Source organism: Zerene cesonia, chromosome 19 (assembly GCF_012273895.1).
Source record: "Zerene cesonia ecotype Mississippi chromosome 19, Zerene_cesonia_1.1, whole genome shotgun sequence".
Taxonomy (NCBI): Eukaryota; Metazoa; Arthropoda; class Insecta; order Lepidoptera; family Pieridae; genus Zerene; species Zerene cesonia.
The window spans coordinates 41,399-66,159 of record NC_052120.1 but is presented as its reverse complement, the minus strand read 5'-3'; the positions used below and the strand labels follow the sequence as shown (position 1 = coordinate 66,159).

Below are 24,761 nucleotides of genomic sequence, written 5' to 3'. Positions count from 1 at the left end.
CTTACATTCGCAACACGTTAGTTTCGAAAACGAAAGAGCCGAAATCTATGATGAATTTACTTATTTTGCCTTATGCATTTATATTCAGATTTTATTTAATGCCGTGATATAATGAATTAATGAAAAATTCTTTATGGTAGATTATAAAAACTTCAATTATAAATGGCAATACTTCACTTAAAATATACAGAGGGCGGTCCCAGACAACCCGGAGAGGATAAAAAAAAGGAATTTTGGTGGTGCAATATTATAATTAATTTTAAGTTTTTTCAAAAAATAAGAATGCTTATACTATAAATATTATAATTCAACACATTACATATTATTTAGTATTTTTAATATAATACATACACATAAATATATATTATACAACAGTGATACTATAATTTATACACATATTAGGGTAGAAATTAAGAGTAGAAAAAGGAAATTATACAATTACATAGGAAAGTTGCAAAAAAAAAATTCTTTTACCGAATTCTTGAAGATAGCTATTGATGGAGCACGTCTTATTGATTCCGGAAGGGAGTCCAGAGCTTAGTAGGAATTACAGTAAAGGATGAGTGGAAGAAGTTAGATTGATGGATAGGGATACTTAAGGTAAGCAGATTACAGGAACGGAGGGTAAGGGAGTTATTGCTGTGAATTTTAAAGTTATCTTTTAGATAAGTAGGAGTTCTGGGGTCGAAATACAACAAATTCAGAATATGTGCATTCCGGCGCAATCGGATAGGGAGCCACTTGAGTTTGGTACGGAACTCGGATACGTGATCAAATTTGCAAAGTCCAAATATGAAATGTATACATAGGTTTTAGAGTCGCTCAAGGGAATTTAGTTGGTATTAGATTAGATAACAAATGTCAGCGTAATCGAGGATGGGGAGGAGAAAAGTCTCTGCAAGCGAAATTCAGTGGGGATTGGCAGAATTCGACGAATGGCACCCGCGGCGCTATATTATTATTTTCCGGACCGTTTCTATTAGCACATTCCAAGATTGAACTCTCTAAATGTAAACCGAGATTCTTCACAGACGTGCTAAATTGAGTTTGACGTCCATCAAGAACCAACTTAGGAATAGATACTGTTCCAGTCTATTTTGGCGGTCATATTGCGACTACCAATTATTATGGCTTGCGTCTTTGCCAATTTGTCTTACGTTTTGCCGTCTTTGATATACTTATGTTTATTCCAACATTTACAAAGGTGAATGTAAAGTACTCCGAAAGAGAGGCCAAACGGCCGGAGCCTAGTGAGTCTGGGAGGGGCACCTGTGGACGATTCGAGCATTATCTAGGCTGTATAAATATTATGTAAAATTGGTAAGTAAAGAAAACTACTGAATGTATAAGAATAATTTAATAAGTTATTAGACATAATTCAAAAAATATCTGTTGCTTTAGATTTGAAAATTATCATATTAATTACATTATTTACAACTTAAAGACGATCGATAAAATAGAAAATGTCATTTAAACTTCTTGAATAGATGATCTTAAGTAGTTAGTAGGTACTTTATGAATACACTAAAGAAACCAAAGTAAAACATGAATAACCGTCACCAGTTACTATTAAAATTATTTAAAATCATAGTTTAATAATATTTATGTTCTTAAATCGTTCTAATTTCCTTTATTGCAATACACATTGCTTATTTTGTATCAATTCGTTATTTTGACCAGTACTTGCAATTACTTTTATTATATCAAATAAGAAACGACGATGACAGACGGACCTGTAAAGCTTAAAAATACATTTTGCAGGTATCTTTTGGGTGTACTGGGGTTTTCAAAGCGGTCGACTATGATAATGAGGTCGAATAGTTTGAGCCTGTACCGATACAAGGATCGTTAATAATGAGTCACAATTAAAAAGCTTTTGTGTCATGTAAATTGTGGACACAATTCTTTTGTGAACAATATAAGATTTATGTCAAATTTTGTTATTATTTTTTAGCTTTTTATCATCAATCTGGTTTTTTTTAAGGTTTTTGTTTTTATATAACAATACATCACACACAATGTTATGTTTATATATTTTCATGCGACAGAATCTTTCATATTACTATTATAGTAGGGAGGTAGTCAATAAATGTTCTTCGTATCTACGCAAATCAGTATACTAACGGATGGCAGTGTGCGTGACACTGCCATCCGAATCTAATATTCAGTATTATCTATTACAAAATTATTATATGCTCAACTCCGATATTTTTCTGCAAATTTTTCCGAATTTCTGTTTATAACCTTGGATATTCTGCCATATTAATAGTTGGTATAAATTACTGAAATTCATTAAGGCACGCCCGACGCCGTAGTAATTCACCAGCTTGACCCAAGTAACCAAGTAAGTTTTGTAGTAGTATACAACATTTCCTGCACAAAGACATATTTTCTTTACGCACTTAAGTTTTAACAGATCTCTTTGATCAATAATAGAGTTTTTGTAGATTTTAACATTGCACTCGGTTAAAGTCCATTAACACAGCGGCTGCGGCGTCAGCGGGGGCGCTTGGCGGGCGCGCACAGGCGGCGGCGCAGGAGCAGCGCGGCGGCGGCCAGCGCGGCCAGTAGCAGCGCGCCCACGCCCACGCCCAGCGCCACGCCGCGCATGCGCCCGTACTGCGGCACGTGCAGCGCCGCGCCGCCCCACGCCGACCCGCACTCCACGCGCGCCCAATAACTCGCACCCTCTTCCACTTCACTCACTACGACATTTATTCCATAATTAATAAAATTCCTTTACCTTAAAAGACATAAGTGAGATCGCAGCGCTCACCGAGTATGTAGTCGTGGTGCGTGTGCGCCGTGGCGAGCAGCGTGCGCTCGGGCTCTTCGCGATACCAGCGCAGCGCGCAGCGGGCGGGCGCGCGCGGCGCCCAGCGCACGAGCGCGCCCTCGTCCAGCAGGCGCACACTAACGTCGAGCTCACGCACGTCGCTCGGCTCGGCGCCTGGCTCGGCGCCAGGCTCGACGCCTGACTCGGTCCCCGGCTCGGTGGCGGCCGCCGCCAGCGCACTCACCGCCTCGCTGACCTCTACATCATTTTTATCATAAAATGACCCTGTCTACTAATAGTCCAACCGATCACCGATATTTAGAGAGAAATTATCAAGCTTATGCTTAACGATTTTCAAGAGCCAGTTATAACCCGCTTACTTGTAAAAGATGAACGATTATTTTCTAAGACCGTTATGAGCTAAATATATATATTTAAAACAATATATGTAAAATGAAATTAAGCGCTTTCCTATTTCATTGCATTTTAAATAAGCCGCGCATTGTCTTTGGCGTTTTATTTTAAAGTATTTAATCTGTGGTGACAGCACCGTTCGTCCGTTGCATTTGAAAAAACAACGCGGTTTTATTTTATAAAGAAATATTTCTGATTAAGAAAATATCATTTGAAACAGTAGCTTTTAATGTTGTTTTTTCATTTGACAAGTTAATAATTTTGTGTAACTTTTACTAAAATAAGAGAAGAAAAGAACAGAACAGAAATTTGTAATGTATTGTTTTATGTTTTATAAAACTCTTTTTATAGAGCAACAATTTTGGTTTTTGTTTCAATAAAGAACTTATTACATATAAAAGAATATAAATAGCTACTGATGTAAGATAAAAATATTATTTTCTATAAAAAAATACTATTTCTTTATTCATGATAGGGTAGCGCTTGACCACGATCTCGCCTAATGGTAAGCTGAGAGGTGGTCTAAGATGGAGCGCGCTTCTCTAGAAGGTACCAGTTCACTTTTCTCTTGAAAACCTCCAAATACCCGGTGTATTTTTTTTTTTTGTTATAAGTTGAATTTTTAAACCTTTTTAAAAACCCTGTTTTTAAAAACCCGCACGCACACTCGCGTTAAAATTATATTTACATGGAGACGATGCCGACATTAGCGGAGCAGTACATATATGCTGGATGACCGAAGCTAGCAATGTAAACATAAAATAAGAAATTTTGTTCGTCGTTTGGCTATTAAAACTGTAAGTAAATGGTACTGCTAGTGAGCATAGTAACCATTCGGCGGGTCACGTATTTACATGTAAACCGTAACTTATAATAAAGATAGAGTAGTCAGCTAAACAAACCTAACGTCGTAACGAAAATAGGTTTGCTAAAGAGTCCATCCCCTATGAGATCTTGCGACAGCACGCGAAGCTCGTACTGCGTAGCGGGGCGCAGGCCCACCACCGTCGCGTCGGTCACCCCGCGCGACAGTATCTTCATAGTTCGCCACTCGCTATCCGTACGTTCTCGATACCACACGTTGTACTCCACATCGAGTCCATTATGTCCTATAACACAAATAATATCACAGCCTTACAAACTATATGTCGTGCAACGTTCTCACCAAGCCAGATTCTTACCCGGCACCCACGAGAGATGTATGGAGTCGTGCGCGGCGAGCGCGGTGAGGTTGTAGGGAGCGCGCGGCGGCACGTTCTCTATGAGCAGTTCACTCTCCACCGCGAGAACGTCAGCCTCGTTGCTCACCGTGCAAACGTACACACCGCGATCGTCTTCTGAAATCTCGCTGATCGTCAGGTTGCCGTCGTCTACCGAGTACCGCCCCTCAGGCAGAGAACCTCCGTCCTTCTGTAAATGGTCGTCCACTTTAATCGTCTGTGATTTTATATTATATACAAATTTTAGTGAGATGTGAGTTTGAGATAGTGGCACGTACCCGTGTCCAAGCGACGGTAGGCGGAGCGTGTGGCGGGTCGAGCGCGGCGGAGCAGGGCAGCGTCAGCGCCTGCCCGAGCCGCGCGAGGTACAGCGGGCTGGGCCGCTGCGCGAGCGCGGGCGGGCGCTGCACGCGCACGCGCACGCCGCCAGAGGGCCCGCCTGAACCCAGCGCGTTGTATGGCGTGCACGAGTACACACCCTCATGAGACTCGTCAACCTGCCACCACAACGTGTCATTTGGTTTATATAGGTTTAATAAAGAGGCCACGCTAAAATATAATCAAATACGTAAAATATTTCCTGATTTTGTCATCACTAGTGACTATTTTTATATTTACCTTACGTTGACAATTAGTTTATTATCATTTTCATTCCATGTGTAACTTCTTTGCCTATAACTTCATAGTGCAATTTGAACATATCTGTAATTGATGAGCACATAAGATTGAAAACCTACTTACATGTTTTTTATTATTTAATACAAGTATACAGTGTTACTGCTCATGTGGCTAAAAATAAGTAAATAAATATATTGGTGTACGAGCAAGCACATACGAAGTGCATAAATATTGAATGAATACTTTATAATGATAGTTTACATTTCCAATTTATATTTTTATTTATTATAAGTCGGTGGGGGTCATCAAGAGCACCGTGCATGCCTCATTGGTAGTAGTAGTTTAAGTTTAATTCATTTGCAAGTTACAATTCAGCTTTTTAGTCTTTCTTGGATATTCATCATACATACGTACGGATAGAACATTTTGATAGTAGGTATAAAAAAATGTTTTTAAAGTGAGGAAAAATTTTGAGAGAAGGTTGCATTTTATTTTTAAGTGTTAGAGATTCTGGAGAAGAAATCTGTATGACGGGTGACGTATTGTTAATTCTGACAAAAATGCGGCCGTTTCCTATCCAGATCCATTTGAAAACTACCTTCACGCGCCAATATACGAGGTAATATTATTCACTTTATTAAAGAGCAGACTGCCGTTGCGACTGTAGAACACGCCGGGCACGTTGTAGGGGTCGAAGAGGAAGCCGTCCTTCTCCCAGCGCAAGTTGGTGAGCGGGGGGTTGGCGCTGAAGTGGCAGTCCAGGCTGGCCGGCTTGCCGTACGGCAGGTGCCGCTCTTTGGGCGAATATACCACTTTTGCTTTGTCTGCAAAATTTCAATATAACGAGCGTCCATTATAAGCACAAGTTAAAATAATAATATGTACTTATAGCTTATTTATTGCGTAAAATCGATTAGGCAATATGAAAGAAGTTAAATGTTGTAGCAAGTGATGCTCACAAAGTATAAATAAAGATTTAAAGATTTTTATGTAAGAGGTCATCCATAGATTAAGTCACATGTTAAAAGGGTATCATCGGAATATGAAATTTACACTATTTTTAAATGAATATTTTATAAGAAAACATAGCGTACACTGCACGTCAAGGTAGGCGCTTGCGCTCTGCCGCTGGCCGTCGGGCGCGGCCACGCGGCACTCGTAGCGGCCCGGGTCCGTGCTGAGCGCGTGCCGCAACAGCAGGCTGCCGTTGGCCGCCTGAAGCGCGCGTGCCGCCAACTCTGCCAACTCAGCCACGCTCGTGTCCTCGTGGAACCACTGCACCGCCCACTCCCGACTCTTCGGCAGACACTCCAGCTCCGCGCTCTCGCCTTCCATCACCGTCTTGTTCATGGGCGGCGTCACTATTAAGTTGCCACCTAATAATGACGCAATTTATAATTTCATTTCGCTCTATTCGCGTTATCGATGGCCGTAATGGCGAGACGAGCGTACCGTCAACGTCGAGGTAATAGAAGGTGCCGTTATTCCTGGCGGGCGGCGTGCGATTGGGGAAGGTGACGAGGCAGCGGTAGAGGCCGGCGTCGGTCTCGCGCACGGAGGTGAGGTTGACGGCGCCGCCGCCGAGCCCCGCGCCCTCCGCGCGCCGCACGCGCCCGCCCCAGCGGTCCGCCAACCGCGGCGCATCGTCGCCGCTGTACCATGAGAATATGCTTTCGCCCTTCAAAACAATTATCTCATTATTTATACCTGTCCGTGCACACGTTACGTCAACGTGCAACGTGTTGAATAAATTTCCGTATACAATAACAAAGATAAATTCTTATGATGATTCATTGGGAAGACGTTGCATCATTAGCCAAGTGTCGTTTAATTCTACGCGAAGTGGCCGCGGGCCGCGATGTGCTCTAATGTGGGTCATTTGTATTAGATCATAACATACTTCCTGTTACTTAACGGCTAACACGTCTAACACGTCAGTCGAGTTCAGAAGATTTCAAAATAAATTAATGGACAAGAAGCTTGAATATAGAATCGTATTTATTTGTAAATTGACATTTGTTAATGATAGTAGGCACTTACCCCGGAATGACCCGGGGTAAAAACAAAATAAAATGTCACTCAGGAATCTGCTCAAATATCTGAAATGGGTTCAGTACTTTATGAATTAAATCGTTACTAACAAACAATCCAATATGTCAATATTTTTTTATTATTATACATGAATTATAATATTCGCATGATAGTAATTATATGTATAACCCAAACAAAGTCAAATAGAGTAAAAAAGGAATCGCTTCAATAGTTGGTACCTCTTTGTGATTTTTGTTGAGCTGATAACTCATTGTTGGCATGGTCAATGGTGTCAATTGAACGCCAGTATATTGATCGGACAAGGATTAAGAAGGATTATCGAACGGAAGTGCAGGTATGCGTAGAGAGTGAAGGCAAACGAAGTGGTGTTAATTAAATCCTTGTTAGTATGCACGTAGTTATTCAGCAATTGTCGTAGCGAGGGCTCCGTGCATCAACGAGATAATTGTCGGGAGCGTCACCGCCCGCGCGGCGCGCTCCGGCTCGCCCTCGCCCTCCCGCGCACCGCGGCCCGCGCCCCGCGCCCGGCCTCGTGTCCAGCCGCCAGCGCGACCTCAGCGCAATCCCTCAGGACGCAGCCGCGAACTGTGTTGCTTAACTAATCGGTGGCCGCGCCGACTCCCACACACGTCACTCGCCGCTGCCACTACGCAATTGTAACAGTTCGCGCCGTACCCCGTACCTGCTCTATTACACCAATTTTCTTATAGACGCTCTGGATTGCGGCCAAATTCCATACTACACTTATTTTATAATAGGTAATAATATTGGGTGATTTTAACGAAACAGGTCATTCTTGAAACAATGTCTCGATTGTCTAAATCATAGAAGCAATCGTAGGAGAGAAACCCAAGACGGGATTTCGAGATGTACTTAAGCGCGGCAATCGAATACAAGGGAGGATACCTAAATTACCTGATGATAAGTAATCAATATATTGGTGCGCTCATAGGACCAGTCAGATCAAAAGATCGATCATCCACCTAGGTTTCACTCAAATCATGTGATGAATGAAGCAAATGAAGCAAAATTCAAATGCTTCATTTAACAAAAAGGCGGTGGTTCTAAAATTTACATTATAGGACTTTTTCTTGCTCTCATCTTATGCACCAATTTTAATAGGTTTCCACGACGCTCGAGTAAATCCGCTCTTAACATCATGGCCTCTCCAACTAAAATTATTTCGATAAATACGGCAGAACAAATTATACAACAGAAAGAAAAATGACTTATCCACAAAATCCGTCTTACCATTCTATTTCTATTTATAATAATTTGCCCAAAAATATTAAAGAACAATTAAAACTTTACGAAATAAATGACGTATATTATTTCGAATTATAATGTCATTAAGTTGATTTTTTAGACATAACTAATGATAAATCAATTATTTTGTATATAGCACTCTATATTAATTTGGTAAAATTTTTGGTATGGCAATTTGGTATGGCAGTATACGCGATGCAATAATTCTGTAAGCCGTATGCAAACTAAATAAATCAATAATAATGAGAACGCGGAATGTCAACAAAATGGAAAAAATATTTAGTGTCACGTCCATGAAACTCGTATCCAGTTGCGGCATTTGTTACTCTACAGTACTATTAAAATGGGTCATGGTGAAATACAGTAGCAGGTTATTGTTGTAGGTAACGGTCGAATGGGCGACATTGCGACGAGCAGCGCACGCGCCACGGCGGCTGACGGCTGGGCGGGGCTCCGCAGGCCGCACAATGGGTGCCCCCGAGAGTGCTCTCGGCCGGCGACGTGCCGTGGCCGCCCTGGGAGTTGGGACCTGCTGTATTGGGGCCGATGAACTAAAGCCGAAAGCTATACGCTTTACCTTTCTAATCGTTCAAACATTTTTATTTACGTATTACATATATTTTACAGTTAAATAGTAAATGATCCAGTACGATCCAAAATCTTAAAATATATGTATATTTACCTTAACATTTGTTACGCTATTCGTGTTATTTATATAGAATTTTAAGAAACAGATTCTGCGAGCAGGAACATTATTTTCAGATATTTCTGATTACGAAATCTAAGATTTGTACTCAAGCGGGCAGGCACTATTTAGTACTAAAGACACACACCGTGACATTTAAAACTCGGGCCAGTATAGTATACAGTACTTAGCTGTGTCTGTTTACCTGCACGGTTACATCAGCTTCATTACACTCTACGTTCGAACGCTTCTTGACGAAACTCCAAAAAACCAAATAACATGAATATTGTTCACTTGTCATATCTTTTTGAAGGATGGAAGTTTAAGATATTTTAATAATCTATACATACAGTAAACAAACTGTCTGTACATTGGAAAAATAAACAAATTGAAGGGGGCTTAAAACAGTGCTCTATAAGAACACGAATCTAGAAAAATAATTGTGTTTTGTCAGTTGATTTTATACACGTCAACCCCGGAACTACTGGACGGATTTGAACGAAGGTTTTTTGTTTGACCTATAGTATTAAGGCTGGGCGACATATAGTCTATGAAACGTTATTTTGGAAACTGGAACGCTTGATGTATAACTGCAACAGAGCACTGCAACTGTAAGAGATGTCAGGATTGTTGCACGTGATGAGCACTTTCTACTTAGAGTATAAAGGCCAGCTACACTACAACATGTAACTATAGGAATGACGTGTTAGCAAACACTGCTCAGTCTAATGGGCATTTTCTGACTTAGATGTTATTTACATTCAACTGTAACATGATGTGTAACCTTTCAATTGATAATAGATTTAGTAGAGAGTATTATAAGAATTTGCTTGGTTATCGATTTTGATAGAGCAGAATGAAAATGTATTGGCAGTGTTGATATTTTATTTTTATCGCCGTTTTAATATTTAAGCAAACCAATTCTGTCCCTCTGTGTCTCTTTCTCTCTAGCAAAACCCTTTTCTCAGGAATGAATGATGAAATTTCTAAGCGAACGCAATCAAATGATACATCCGTTTATGCAAATTTTCAACACTCGCAAGGAAAACAATACCTACGGGGAACTTCCGTGAATGCAAGCCGGCTTTTTTATGGCTCTACTGCACTCTACAGGAGCGCGACCCTTGTATTGTGTGCGCCGGGGGTCTAATCCAGAACAAAGTGCCTTCATCAGCAAATTGTTTAATTGCTTAGACATAATATATAAAAGTTTCGATGGACCACACCAAACAGATATTACATTTTTTACTATTCATTCACTTTATAATGTTTTTATTCTTATCAATGGCAAGAATAACGGTTTTTTTTCATTAGATTTCTACTAACAACCTCATTATTTATGCGAAGCAAGCAAAAATGTTAGAGCTGTTATAAGATACATATTTAAGGAAAACGAATATATTTACAATTTATTTTGATCAACCTTTTCTTTCCAAATCATACCTATTGTCTCCCCAGTAACTCGCAATTAGTAATTAATATATTTTATTAAATAACACAAAACAAACATATTAATGTACATTATCTATAGGTATCTGGCGGAGTAGCTGTGTTTAATTTTTATGCATAAAATACCCCTAACAGTGCGAATACCCTTTTTAATTTTATCTTATATATATATATATATATATATATATATATATAATCTCGGAATTTTCATGAAATTTAGTTTGAGTAGTCCCAACTTATTATGAAAAATTTTATTCATATTTTATCATTTTATAAGTATGTAACTCGTACTTAAATATAATTTCCAAAAAACACAATTTATAAAAAAACAAAAAAAAAATCCCGAGCAAAGCTCGGTCATCCAGGTACTTGTACTTAAATTGTCATCATTAATTTTAATTTCTCGCAACTTCTAGTCAAAATCTTACACTAAAATAGATTTCTAAAATAAATATTTGAAATATAATTGCAATAAAATAACCCAATGTATAGGGATACAGCTGTATTTGGAAGTTCATATGATATTTATAATAATATGCTATACAAGAACAAGTATTGTAATGTAAATCGAAGGCAGTGTCAACCACAGAGGTGATTGCGGTCGTGGAGTTACTGAACAATGTTATTTTCAAATATTTTATTATCCAACCTTGACCAATAGACAGATGAGGATGATCAATAAAAGTTATTCTAAGAGGTGCTACGAGTAAGCTAAGTCTATGAAAATTTAATGGAAATGAACATACGTCACTATTGCATTGGCGACTTTACTCGCTTCCAAATCTTCTTGTTATTTGGCGATGTGTAATCTGTGCTAAGTATAATAATGTGAAATGTAATTTAATTTTTGAAGCCAAGATACACTTACAAGATACACTTTGAAGCCAAGATACAATTTTAAGTTGGAGAGCGCAATACAATAACAAATTTTATACGCTACAGGAAGTCACACCTAACACACGCTAAGTAACACCTAAAAATTTATAATTCAAGAAGGGCTGAATTCTAATGTTTTTGGTTTTTAGAACTTATGGATGAGGTACCAAAAAATAAATCTATGAAATTCGTAAACAAATGTATATTGTCAGACTCACGTCTTTATCCCATTGGAGGTGATACGGGATCTCATTTCCGAAGGGAAAGTCAAGGTGACAGTTCATGACGGCGTAACCGCCGACGGAGGCTTGCAGGCGCTCCGCAGTGAGCGGCAGCAGCGAGCCGCGCGCCCGCGCCGGCGCCAGCGCCAGCGCCACACACAACACAGCGACAGCGCGCATCGCTCTGTGGGCCAGCGTCGTCCAGCCCCGCTCGGAGACTGACCGGCCGGCCGGGCCCGGCTCGTGAGTGATGCGCGCCCCGCCCGCCCCTCCGAGCACGCGGACAATGCTAGGCGCGAGCAGGAAGCGCCACTAATGGCTAAACCGTTTAAGTGCTTTATCTCTCCTTATGTTCTCAGATCATCTTTACCAATGATTACCACGCTTCGTTGGATTAGCGCAGGTGATCTTCAACTTCATGTTCACTTAGCATGAAATTAAATTTGCCATTGTGTTGTATCTTTAGACTTAAATTCATTATGATAATGTCGCTTTATAACGATTGCCTTCTTAATATGTCAAGAAAATCTCAGAGAACTAGAATTTGAGCGACCCTAATTAATCCGATTTGCGTCATATCATTTTGCTTAAACTTATGGGATCGTAGGCAATTGTCTGCCTATTAAGCAAAACCGTGAATTCTTTTTGCGTAAAAATTATGGCACCCAAATAACGGTCTATCTTTGGTATCGGGAATTCCCTTACACATTAAACTCGCCCGCTACTCGAGTGCTTGTCTCAATTCGCCTCGCTCTTGATTGAATATTTGGAAACGATCAATGTTTCGTGTGTGGTAGTCGAGCACGAACGAGTTGAGCCAGCTCGCACCGGGGAAGTACCACACCCCCACAGAAGACCGGCGTCAAATAGCATACTGCTGTGTTTCATTCGGTGAGTGGGGGAGCCGGAGGCACATATCCTTTTCCTTACCCTTCCCAAACCTTTTCTTTATTCCTCTCGACAGTGCTTTCTTAATCCCTTCACAATGTAAAGTCGGCAATCCATTTGTAGAGACATAAAGTCTGCAATGGACCTTATGCCTCTCCAAATGTTTATGGACGCTGGTAGCGCTTACCATAAGACACAAAAAAAAACATTTTTATGTTTTTATAAGCGCTTTCAACAAGGGCGTAACTACCACCGTACCGATAGCCATATCAATTATCCCGTAAGCTAAAAGGGTATAAAAAAGTTATAGTATAATTTTTTTTAGAAAAAGTAGTATAAGAATAAAAAATACAGAATTAATATAGAGTTCCATGGGAATTAAGCAAGGAATATTATGATTAGCTTGGCCAAACGAATGACAAAAATTTTATTTATAAGGCATATTTTCAAATTGAAATTCAAAATGATTTATTGTGATTCACTGGTTAAAAGGTAGCTATTACATTATATGAAGTTCTGCTGTGATCTGCCTACAATTTCGCCTACAATTGTCAAAAATAATAATGCTCATTTGTACATATTTTTTTTTTTATACCAAGCACAAAATAACAAGAGCATTCAAAGTATTATTTTATTGTGCATATATAAAATTTAATAGATAAATGTTATTTATTTAGTTCAGCCACTTATTTATTTATGATTGATCAAAATATTTCGTAAGTGAATTGCAGCTGATTACAACTTTGTTCACTTCGTTCACGTTAGTAAACAATTCGGGGTGGCGTTTTAGATGGAGAGCTATTTCGTAGTTGTATATACAGGCCTATGTTAAAAATTGCAAATTTTTAAAACAGGGTCTACAGCTCTCGGATTTCTTTAAATTACAAATTGATCGAATATAGCTTTTTGGGCTATAAATAGATTGTCAATATTAGTGGCATTATGGCCCCCAAATATTATTTCATATCTCAGCCATGATGCAACGTACCCATGATATGCAGTAATCAATGTTTTTTTGATAGGCCACCTTTCGTAACATCCGTAGCGCATAGAAAAACTGAAAAACACTCTTACGAAGAAAGTCTAGGTGAGATTGCCATTTCATGTCAGCGTCAATTTTGTATATCGTTCAACGTATATCAAATTTTGTTGATATACGTTGACAAATATCTTAGCCTTCATAGTTTACTACTACTCGCCTTTATAGTTTTTCGACCACGTATGTGAAGATGTATTGTTGAACCTCAACGTTAAAGAGAAAAAAAAAATGTCCAATGCTGAACGAATAATTTTAAATAGAAAAGCACATACGCTCTTTTTTCAATAAATATGAGGCCAATTCCTGCCATTAAATGTACACAGAAATTAAAGCAATTTTATGTTATGGTTGAGCATAACGTATCATTCCAAACCGGAACGTATGGAACGTCTCCCAAATAAATATAGTATAGTAGTTAGTTATTTTTAAAGAACCGCTCATTTCAGTTAATAGTTGAAGGATGTTCCTCCGAAGTTAGTTAAAGCAGGTCATCCTCAAGGGTCGGCTCTGTCTGCAACTCTCTTTATCTTAACGACTTGTTTAGACCAGGTATTTATGGGCATGCAGACGACTACAATTATTAAATAAATAAATCTTTATTTCACCTTAACATTTGTACAATTTGGTATAGAGGCTCTGGCCCTCCTGCTAGGTATAACCTGTGGTGAGAGAGCCAATCCCTTCTCTGCTTATTGTATATTCTCTTAGAGGTAAAAATCTCTTAAGAAAAAGGAGAAAAAAGAACCTAAAAATTGTTATATAAAGACAAAAAGGGGGTAGCCAACCCTATGTGGGTGTTAATGTATTTGGATAGTTAGTAGTTACTGAGGTACAGATACAACACCAGCGAGCTGACAGATCGTTGAAACATAGGTCTGAACAAAATCTCTGATTGAGGTTTTAGCAATCGCGTATATTTAATGACACAAAAACGCAAACCACAAAAAAAAAATTGTTTACAGCAAAACGAAGTCAATTAACCTCAACACCAACATTACACGGAGTATTTTTGGAATGATCTGATAGATCTGATTCTCTTTGTTGTTGCAAGATCCGATCTATCAGCTTCTCGACTAGTATACTTAGTTTCTCTACAGCAACTGTTGCAGTAAAGAAAGTAAGTATACTAGCCAAGGTAAGGCTCTACTTTACACCTGAACAGCTTCTGAAGCTCTATCAGGCACAAGTTCGGTCGTGTGTAGAGTACTGCTGTCATCTATGGGCAGGAGCTGCAAATTACCATCTGTCAGCCCTTGGTTCAATTGGAAATAGAGCAACAATACTTATTAAGGTAGCCAGTTCGTCAGCGTTTTATAGAATATATGTACTTTGGTGAATGAGCTGAAGAGTTGCATAACTTGGTCCACTTTTTACCACCGGACAACCAGACGCCATGCAAATCTACATCCTGTTGCTGTAAAATTCGCACAAAACGATTTGCGTCTTATTTTCTTTTGCGAACATCTAAGGATACCACATTCAGGTTTCCCAAGTTCTATAAACAAAAAAAAAATAATATAAAGTGGATTAAATGTAAAATAATTAAAATGAATAAATTTTTAAGTTCTTTTAGGAATTGCGCCCTCTTTTTCTGAAGGCCGATTTTGACCCTGTAAATCAAGGTGCAGCTGGAGCAGTATTCATTCCATTAGATATTATAATTGGAATTGCTTCAGATGGCGAATAATCCCGAAATCTTAAATGCATATGATACTTATTTCACCAGTGTGCAAATAAAGCCTGCAAGAAATTGACACGGTGGTGTGAGGATTTTGCACCAAATTTATTTAGTTTTTTAAAAAACAGCCCAAAACATCAATGTGAATTTGTCACATTTCAAGCTTTTACATGTACCAAAGTACACAAAATAATATATTATTATTGTTCTTCGATTATTGGAACAGAGGGATTTTTCTAAATCTTCTCTTTACAAATAAGTGTTTAGATGAACGTCTTGTGCCAGCAGAGAACTTCATATAATTCTGATCATTCATATTTTCCGAATTATAAAAGAACTGGAAAATGTCATCACAAGAATAAAAAGGGGTAAAAAAGACGAATTAAAATGGCTAGTTTAAAAAAAGACGATTCGGAAAATCTACTCGAAGACACTAAGAAACAGCAATTCTGTAGTGCTGCAAATTGTAAGTAAACAATGTTGCGAAAAGTAAAATTTTAAAATAATAAGCAAATACACCATTAAATATATAGCACACTTGAGTCTCGCTTCTAATATAAGAGTGACATAATTAACAATAGAAGGTACAAATTTTTAATTATATTTTTATTGAAAACAGTGCTGACGTTGCGCTTGTTTTTGGAGATTTCTTCAGTAATGTCCCTGTTAGTATTACTAAGAATTTGAAGTCTTCAGCCCGTACAGAGACCTTTTTGAGGAGACATGTCGTTCAGTGCGATGTATTATTTGAATTGCGACGCGTGACCGCTGATAAATAATAAATTGTTAAAACCATTAAAACGTCAAATTTAAATAAAGCGTGTGATCTTTGGGGAATAATTGTTAATTTAGTAATATGAAAGATGAAAATCCATGGAATGTTGTCGCTTAAAAACCATAGGACAGTTCTTTGACATCATTATTGGGTACATATTGCCTATGTAGAATCATGTAAAATTGATATGATTTTAAAAGATCATCTACAGAATTAGCTACCGACTCTTCTCCGTAGAAACTGCATAAAAATGTTTGAGTTTGAGTTCGAGTTCATTTCTTATGACAATTAATACATCCGAATCCTAAAAATATTATACAATCCCTACAAAAATCGTATCCTGTAGCAATTTGCAGCATAAACGGCTGTATCTTTAGTTTGCGTTGGCTTAGAAGTTTGAAGTTTCACAGTTCCAAAGGGCAGTTGAGTATCTGATACGAATTTCAGCTTGATGCAGATGAGCGCTTGCCGCGCGCTCCTGAGGAAAGGGTACACATAGACAAATGAACAAACAATTAAGTTATCCTATAACTCCTATAAGGAAGAAGAAGCAAGTCGAAACAAACAATACATATAAATAGTTGCCAGATTAATTAATCTGCAGCGTTGGCTTTCTTATCAAAGATGCTAACCGTGACTGAGAGTAATGATAAAAAAACTAGAAGTAACGTCTGCCGCCTTTGACTTATCAAAAGCTTTTGATTTTGTAAAGCACAATGTTAATTATATATAATGTATAAATATGAGATATATGGAATTGCGGGCGGGTCTTTGAGTTGATAGAAAGCTCCAAACAAAAAGAAAATCAATTTGATCCTATCCCACGATACCTCACAAGAGAAAGGTCGCGATTTATTTTGTCACCTCCAGTTCAATGTTCAGGAAACCATTTCAGAATAACCAAGAATATAATCAAGAAAGCCTATCGAACTTAAAAAAAAAACACTTCTATTAAAATTGCCTAGCTTAAAAAACCACCGAGCTAGAGGTGAACCATTTTTTAAAATATCCGCAACGAATCGAGAACCTTCCGTCGTTTCAAGATCACCGATAACGACCCAGAATTATTAATATTTCCTCGAATCTCGACAATCTACTGTTAATCGGTACTTAAGTTAGCTAAAAATGTACGCAAACGTTCTCGGACATAATATTTTCTGTGTGGTTTTTGGTATTTGATTTATGTGAAATATGAATTATCTTTTATAAAAAAGAAATATTCTTATAAAAGATAATGCACACTTCATATTTTTTTTATTTTGTACAAATAGTCCACATAAAGGCAAATAAAAAGATTATAATATGATGTATCAGGTTTATTTACTTCATCTTATCTGCACGATAAGACACGCCGTCATAATTAACGTTAATAATACATTTTGGAATATTTTGGAACTTATCAATAATGGAAATCATATACATATACTATTTTATATTCTAGAATGGTTAAAACATTTTAAATTAGAGAAAATAATGCTCTTACAACTAGGAATGGATCCTACAACGTCCGATAATGAGTACGCGTTAGGTGATGCGTGTTTCGATCGATGGATCGATAGAAGTAGGTCCGTTTTTTGAAACATGCATTCGAATAGAAATGTAAAAAAAGAATTATCCATTTTACAATAAATTTGACAAAAACATCTAAGTACGTGTAGTTAAAAACATTACAAATATAAAGTTAATATATCTTATAATTAATCATATCATTATATTTAAAGTTTTCTTGTTCAATGCTAAATGCGTTGCATTAACCCTGCATGATGAGATGCACAAAGTTCTCGTAGTTGATGTTGCCCTGCGAGTCCTCCTGCCCCTGCAGCAGCTGCTCCACCTGCGCGAGATTGCATTATAACCCACAACCAGCAAACCAGTAACGAGTACACGGCACAAAAAGTCACAACATAGTTCGACATTTTGTGATTATCAAATATAATCCGATTTGCTTCAAATAAGCTCGAAATTATCTGAATTTCAAACAAGAAATTCAATAGCAGCGTACGTACAGTGGTTTTTTGAACGAAATGGATTACCTCATCATCACTCAGCTTTTCACCAAGAGTGGAAAGCAAGTGGCGCAGTTCTGCAGACGAAATGAAGCCGTTGCCGTCCTTGTCAAAGTGTCTGAGGCCCTCGATAAAGTCATTGGCCGTGTCTCCGCTTCGAGCCTTTGATATCGCCTGCAGATTCAAAACTTTTTCATCATTTCACTAGAACCAACTCAATGCTAAGGGCATAAACATATTAATAATGCTAATATACCAAACTTTAAATAGCAAGAAAAAAAATTATTTATGTATATAGATGAAAAATCTGGTAACTTTATATCTAGATAGTAAATGTTAATTTAAAAAAAATGTCTCGGTCTGGCAGGACACAGAAGGCTGATCACCTACTTGTCCTTAAAGAAAAAACGAACAGTGAAACAGATGTACATCAGCTGCCCCATACCCCACTAGGGGACACGGGACTTCACTTTACTTTTTTATTACAGTTAAGGACAATTTGTTTTTATATGACATTGCTTTAAAAATTTTAAACAACTCATTTTTCAATATTAGGAGGAGGTTCTAAGAATTGAACTACATTTTTTGTATCTTCAGTTTTCATATGGTAAGTCAATTTTAATTATCATTATCATTTTCATGCTTTATCTTCGAAGCTAGTGAGTCTGCAATATTTTAAACTAAGACTGATAAACTGGCATGTTCATACATTGATGGACCAAAGGTGTCAATCAAAGTTGTTCATCATAAAATAAAATGATTTCCTTTGAGAAACACATCTGTCAGTATAAGTTTTTGAGTCAAGACAAATCAAGAGTAAAGTTTATAATATCAACAAAAGTAACAGTTGCCCAATTGACACATGGATATGGCAAAACAACTTAAGCACCTTGAATTTACAAGTTCAACTACTTGGTGCACTTGTATACCATTTTACAGAAAAATTTAATTAGCTGTTGTTTCAATAATAACAGTATTATTAAATAAACAAACATACATTTAATTATTCCACCATAAATTTACACACAAAAATATGTGTACTTGTGTTTGTATATAATTATAGTGGCTCTTTCAGTGATCAAATATACATTTAACTATTGAGTTGTATCAATAAAAGGAAAAACAGTGACAGCGTTAATTAGAATATCCAATACATAGTAAAATTAGAATGTAAATACCTGGTAAATAGGCAGAAAGACTTCAAAAGAAATTCTCTCATCAGGTTTCAAGTGCAGAGTACATTTCTTGACATCTGATTCAGTGGGGTTCTGTCCAAGGGCTCTTAGAGCGTCTCCAATTTGGGCCACATGAATCTTGCCATCTCCACGTGAATCAAAAAGCTGAAAGGCTTCTTGAAACTCTGCAAATCAATTGTTAATGGCACTTTATTACCAGGGATGTGTTAATTATGAAAAGACATACATATGACACAACAAACCTTCAACAGATGTTAGTTTGAGCTTGGTGGGCGGTTCGTACATAAACATGTTACCCAGCGAAAACTTGACGACGCAATGAGCGCAATGAGCGCAGCGAGCTGCACACGGCCTCCGACATGAGTGTTTAAAATACAAACCTTATACGGAATGTAGGGCGCTTGCAAAAGGCGACGCTTTCGGAGATCAAGACTGTTGATTGACGTGAGTCATAGGGCGATCGACGAGCCAACGACACGTTTCACTTATTTATCGGCAATTACATTTACAAGTTAATGCTAACAAAATTATGCAAATTATATCGTCATTTTATCATATTTAATTCGTAGACGTCAGTTTTGCTTTGAATTTGAATACACTAATAGATATGGAATAATTTTTCCATAACTGGCATCATCAATAATGACTCACCTGCCAACTGATCCTCGGAATATCCAGCCTGGAAAAAATATTACATATCAGATAAATACATAAGTAGCTTGAAAATATTAACTGTTTGCAGTATAAAATAAATTTGTAACACAAACCATATTTTCCCTATTAATTAATTACTTATTTGAACCTATGTAAGGTAAAAAATAAATATTTTATATTTCCAATTACAGAAGGAATGACGTTAGGCACTAAGCAAATTAGGTATTTTTCTAATGTCACATTCAAAAATCAAATGACACCATGACGCAATACAACACATCGAATGCAGATAATATATTTGTACTGTAAGGATAAGCAAAATATTTACCAATGAAATCAAATCTTAAATATTAATTACATTAAAGACTTAGATTTATTTTAAGTATTTTGTGTTAGGTACGTACATAAATAAAATAAGTTCTTTAACATTTTGATCGTACCAAGTATGGTACCTACCGAGGTAATTCATCAGACATTAACAAATTTGAGTCCATGACTAATAAATTAACTTACATTATTTGTAGAAAAATACTCATAATTTAATGGTAGAATTCTAAAGTATTATTTCAAAGTAAATCATATTACTTTTTATATCTGCGTTCACATTTCCGAACGTGACTAGCCATTGATCTTTCGTGCAAAAAAAAAGCCGATTGAGCTCGACGGCGCGGTCGGGTTGGTTGCCGATTGGTGAACGATTTGTAGAAAGAAGGAAAAGAAAAATGGCAAAATGGTGTAGGAACGGCTAAGGTTAGTATTTGATTAATAATTAATTATCAAATGTTTAGCGGTGTTGTTGCAGAAAGCATAATACTTGATTAATATCGTGTAATATAGAAATAATGATTACCGTTATCGGGCGAGGTAGGCGACGGGGCGACGTCGAAGTTCGGCAAAGGCTTTGTTCGCTAAACTCCACGTGCCTTCCGCCATTTAGTACTAATTTCAAGTGATTTACGTGTAATACTGATACTGCAATCGGCAGATATTATAGCAGAGCTATTAACCACTTATAATCTGTTCATATTTTTGGTGTTATATGGCTATATACAGAAATTTCTGACCACTGTGGCGGGACACGGCGTGGTCTTCTCGGAGCCGTAAGCCGGTTCGCCAACATAGCTAGGATCCAAAATTCCATGCTAAAGCTAGCAGGTGTTGCAGGACCGAGGAGCCATGTCTTCAGGCGGCGAATTCGTGGAGGGGTGGGTCGTCACCCAGGTGCTGGGTGAAGGGGCTTATGGAGAGTAAGTTTATTTATACAACAATTTAGTTTTGAATCAATGCTTTTAATAAGAAAATAATAGTATACATTATTAATTGAACAAAGGTGTATACATAAAGATATGATGTAAACAGTATTATTTACTTTTTTTTTTTTTTTAAATAGAAAATTATATGTAAATTTTGACTTGGTTCATGCATATTGTTTATTCATGCTGTTAGTGTATGAATGATTTATTTGGACTAAAATTATTTGGTTACAAATAAATATTATAGGTAAACTATTACATGAAAAGAAAATAATATCCTTACATGTATTGTATTTTTATTTTGTGCAAACTAATTTACCAGTTCCTAAAAATATAACAAGAAATCGATTATTTGTTGTGCCTAATCTGATAAATTTATTTTAAATTACCTATAATGAGATATATGGGAAAAAAGAGAAGAGAGGTATTGTTTACAGCAAGAGACAAGCTTCACTCATATTTTATATTTGGATTGTATTTTTTAATTTTAAATCACATTTTGCAAGATGACAGGATAAAGAATTTTTTCGTATCAAATCATTAAAAAAGAATGAATATAATAAAACGCATAAAATTTGTGTTAAAATCCAAATCTTTAATTATAAAGTAATATTTAAATGTATTCCAATCATAAATTATAGTACAAATTTTATTTGTCTTACATATATATCAAAAAGTAAATAAGTATTTATACATGTATGCATAAAAGGCTTGCAATAAACTTATACTAGTCAAAAGTAAAGGTGTAACTGTAAAATTCAATCTCTGTTTCTTAATGTATCCTCTGTGGATTTAAGATTTATTTGTTGCATCATTTGTCTTATCTCTTCTTTTTTGTCTTCTTAAAACTTACATGTTTATATTTTGATGCATATAAACATACACTTTCTTAGATTGACTTGGCTGTAAATATCTTGATCATGTCATTGTGTCCGTTGCTGATTGCAATATTTGTAATCAAGCTAAGTACTCAGTGTTGAAAACGTTAGAATTGTCCTGCGCTCTGTTACGTAAGCGGGTGGCCGTCCGCGACGCTGGCGGTCGAGCGGGCGGCGGCAGCAGCTAGCGGGCACTCCGCACTAGGCAGTAGGCGCACTCTGAAAGCGGATGTAGGTGCTGCAACGCACAAAAAGTGTTAGTGGCGCGGAGAGCATCCTTGAAAGTTTATCCACCTCGCGCGGTCAGTGGCGCGCGCGGCCAGACTACGCGTTTTTACACAAACACGTATTTTCGGCATTAGCGCCGTGCATAAAATGGCGTATGCCCCTATTTGCATTTCATTCTTTGACTTCTATAAAAATTATATAATTCTATCTGACACCGTCTTTGTAGTTTATACGCGCATACGTAGACTCTAACTGATAATTTATAGCATACATTTTTGTTCAGCATCACTTTTCGTTATTTTGCACAGATCGCGGGATAGGATTTATGAAACAACGAGGTGTAATGGCAGCGGATTCAATAAAACCGTATATAATTACTTTTTATTCAAAAATTTCACCGACGTCCCCGAGAGGGAGGTAACTCCATATCCTAAAATGGGACCTAACGACAAAAATTTCTATCAAATACAAAAAGAATCATGTCAAATGGTTAACCAACTCTGGAAAATCACGGGCCTGTTTATCTTTTTCTTTGACTGCGCTGACAAAGCCTTGTGGTATTAATTTTGTGGTTTTTTGTGACTGAAACATGTGAAGTTGTGACAGGGTAGGAACTGATGTTACGATACGATACGATACGATTTAGGTGTTTAGTTTATAAGTATTCCGCTACGTATGTCATTGTTTCAAGTTACTGCATTAATCATTTGTATTAAGTGGTTAACTTAATATTTCTCCCTCCGTTGGGTGAAGCCATTAACAAAGAGAAGAAGAAGAATTTGTATTTCTATATCATTATACTGGAAACACATAATATGTAGCCTATAGCACTTGGCAAGCGTGTACGTCATAACTAACGGTGAAAAGTTCGTAATCGGTCCAGTCAACAAAAAAACTTTTCAGTTTCATATGAAAGAAAGAAAGAACAATTTATTTTAACACACACAAACACACAAATAGTAACAATACATAAAAATAAAAATAAATGAAATGAAAAAAAAAAAACTTAATAAGAGAATGAAAAAATAAATTAATTAATTAATATAAATTACGTGTGGTTGCGTGCGCCAAAAAAGGATATATATTATTTTAATAGATTCAATATCGTATTTTCTTGTGTTAGATTTTACGCGAGTACTATACATTTAGAAATGAAAGATTTTTTAACGGCTTTTACACGACTTGTCTCCCCGTGACCACGCTCGCTGTAGTGTTCGAAACGTCGAGTTAATAATATAGTGGATAAATCCCGTTTAAATTCCGTTAAAAAGTCTTAAATTTCTAGATTCGTCATCGTTTTCTGTAAATCTGAACTTTTAAAACCTCTCATACAAAAATTTATTATTGCAGCGTTTATTAACCCATGACGTTCATAGTACTCATTCTACTAATCCTACTATCCTACTTCATACCAATATTATAAATGCGAAAGTTTGTAAGGGTGTGTAGGTGTTTGTTGCTCTTTCACGCAAAAACTACTGAACCGGTTGCAATGAAGTTTGTTACGTAGACAGCTTGAGAACTGGAATAACATAAAGGCAACTTTTTATCCCGATATTCCTACGGAATACGGACTTACGCGGGTGAAACCGCGGGGCGCAGCTAGTATCTTCATAACCAAGCGAATAGTCGCGGGTAACAGCTATTTGGAAAATATATTATGAACATTTATGTGTATTTTTATTAATGTACGGATAATATAAGTGGATAAGATTTATTTTTCAATGTAACACGTGCGTATAAACTAGTATGTAAAGTGGAGGGATGTCGCCTCAGAGTCCGGTTGCTGATGCACGCGCGGTCGGGCGCGAGCGTGGCGCTGAAGGCGGTGCGCGAGGCGGCGGGCGGCGCGGGCGCGCGCGAGGCGGCGCTGCACCGCGCGCTGCGGCACCCCAACGTGCTGCGCTGCCTGGGCGAGCGCCACCACGGCGGCGTACAATATCTCTTCCTCGAGTACGCGCAGGGCGGCGAGCTCTTTGATCGCATCGGTGTGACATTTCGCTTTACTCTACTCGGATGCACCAAACTTACTGAGGAGTCGATAGATTCTCAAAAGGAAAAGTCTTACACCCCGCTTCGAATTTATAGCTGAAACCACGGGAAGACAGCGCGTCGCGCTGGTGTCGCTTCATTATCACACTTATAAGTTATTGAAGTCGTTTCGGTCGAGATGAGGAATTTGATTTGCTTTAAGAGAGCCGGCCGATATATATATACGAGATGAAAGTTCACCTTATCGGAGCATAAAAAATTTTTACTTCACACTTGTTATAGACAACGATACGGTACGTATGCATATACGTTTCGACGAAACGTCGAATCATAGTACGTGCCGAGTCAATGGTATGATTCGAAGCTAGTCAGAATTGGCCTTCGGCGATACGGCCGGGCGGCGAAGGGCACGACGTAAGAGCGTGGCGAGCGGCATGCTGAGGAGGCAGTGTGGTGTGCAGAGCCGGACGCGGGCATGCCGGCGAGCTGCGCGCGGCGCTACTGGCGGCAGCTGGCGGCCGGCCTGCGCTACCTGCACGCGCGCGGCGTGGCGCACCGTGACATCAAGCCCGAGAACCTGCTGCTCGACCACAACGA

The 24,761-nt window shown here is 37.8% G+C and overlaps 3 protein-coding genes across 4 annotated transcripts in view; 1 reads left to right on the top strand and 2 right to left on the bottom strand.

The window, feature by feature from the left end:
- Positions 1 to 2,147: 2,147 nt before the first annotated feature.
- LOC119834697 (protein borderless-like) lies at positions 2,148 to 11,837 on the bottom strand. Its single transcript, XM_038359149.1, has 9 exons — positions 11,575 to 11,837; positions 6,481 to 6,706; positions 6,123 to 6,404; positions 5,662 to 5,852; positions 4,689 to 4,907; positions 4,372 to 4,600; positions 4,093 to 4,299; positions 2,777 to 3,040; positions 2,148 to 2,705 (listed from the first exon to the last, which is right to left on the bottom strand). The coding sequence occupies exons 1-9, from the start codon at positions 11,755 to 11,757 to the stop codon at positions 2,497 to 2,499; spliced, it is 2,010 nt and encodes a 669-aa protein (XP_038215077.1). The 5' UTR covers positions 11,758 to 11,837; the 3' UTR covers positions 2,148 to 2,496.
- Positions 11,838 to 17,258: 5,421 nt separating this feature from the next.
- Positions 17,259 to 20,060, bottom strand: LOC119834699 (myosin-2 essential light chain-like). 2 transcript variants are annotated; one of them, XM_038359152.1, is made up of 5 exons: positions 19,927 to 20,060; positions 19,811 to 19,838; positions 19,142 to 19,323; positions 17,991 to 18,137; positions 17,259 to 17,791 (listed from the first exon to the last, which is right to left on the bottom strand). In XM_038359152.1, exons 1-5 carry the CDS (start codon positions 19,927 to 19,929, stop codon positions 17,708 to 17,710), a joined length of 444 nt encoding a protein of 147 aa, XP_038215080.1. In that variant the 5' UTR covers positions 19,930 to 20,060; the 3' UTR covers positions 17,259 to 17,707. The 2 variants fall into 2 exon arrangements, with proteins under 2 accessions (XP_038215080.1, XP_038215079.1); XM_038359151.1 differs by lacking the exons at positions 19,811 to 19,838; positions 19,927 to 20,060 and adding an exon at positions 19,402 to 19,556.
- A 394-nt stretch (positions 20,061 to 20,454) lies between these two features.
- LOC119834698 (serine/threonine-protein kinase grp-like) overlaps positions 20,455 to 24,761 on the top strand; it is a 9,561-nt gene continuing 5,254 nt past the window's right edge. The window contains 5 exon segments of the mRNA XM_038359150.1: positions 20,455 to 20,563; positions 20,978 to 21,060; positions 23,949 to 24,160; positions 24,626 to 24,753; positions 24,755 to 24,761. The exon segment at positions 24,755 to 24,761 is cut by the window's right edge and continues 43 nt beyond it. Coding sequence (XP_038215078.1) covers positions 20,990 to 21,060; positions 23,949 to 24,160; positions 24,626 to 24,753; positions 24,755 to 24,761 — 418 coding nt within the window. The 5' untranslated portion in view covers positions 20,455 to 20,563; positions 20,978 to 20,989.

What these genes read in the sequence shown, in the direction of transcription:
- LOC119834697 (XM_038359149.1), bottom strand. Translation starts at nt 11,757, where the DNA reads ATGCGCGCTGTCGCTGTGTTGTGTGTGGCGCTGGCGCTGGCGCCGGCG. An exon ending in ACCTCCAATGGGATAAAGAC is followed by an intron (nt 6,707 to 11,574) that starts GTGAGTCTGACA and finishes ATTGTTTTGAAG; the next exon opens with GGCGAAAGCATATTCTCATG. An exon ending in CTATTACCTCGACGTTGACG is followed by an intron (nt 6,405 to 6,480) that starts GTACGCTCGTCT and finishes CGTCATTATTAG; the next exon opens with GTGGCAACTTAATAGTGACG.
- LOC119834699 (XM_038359151.1), bottom strand. Translation starts at nt 19,450, where the DNA reads ATGTTTATGTACGAACCGCCCACCAAGCTCAAACTAACATCTGTTGAA. An exon ending in CAAACTAACATCTGTTGAAG is followed by an intron (nt 19,324 to 19,401) that starts GTTTGTTGTGTC and finishes ATTGATTTGCAG; the next exon opens with AGTTTCAAGAAGCCTTTCAG. An exon ending in TCTTTCTGCCTATTTACCAG is followed by an intron (nt 18,138 to 19,141) that starts GTATTTACATTC and finishes TTGAATCTGCAG; the next exon opens with GCGATATCAAAGGCTCGAAG.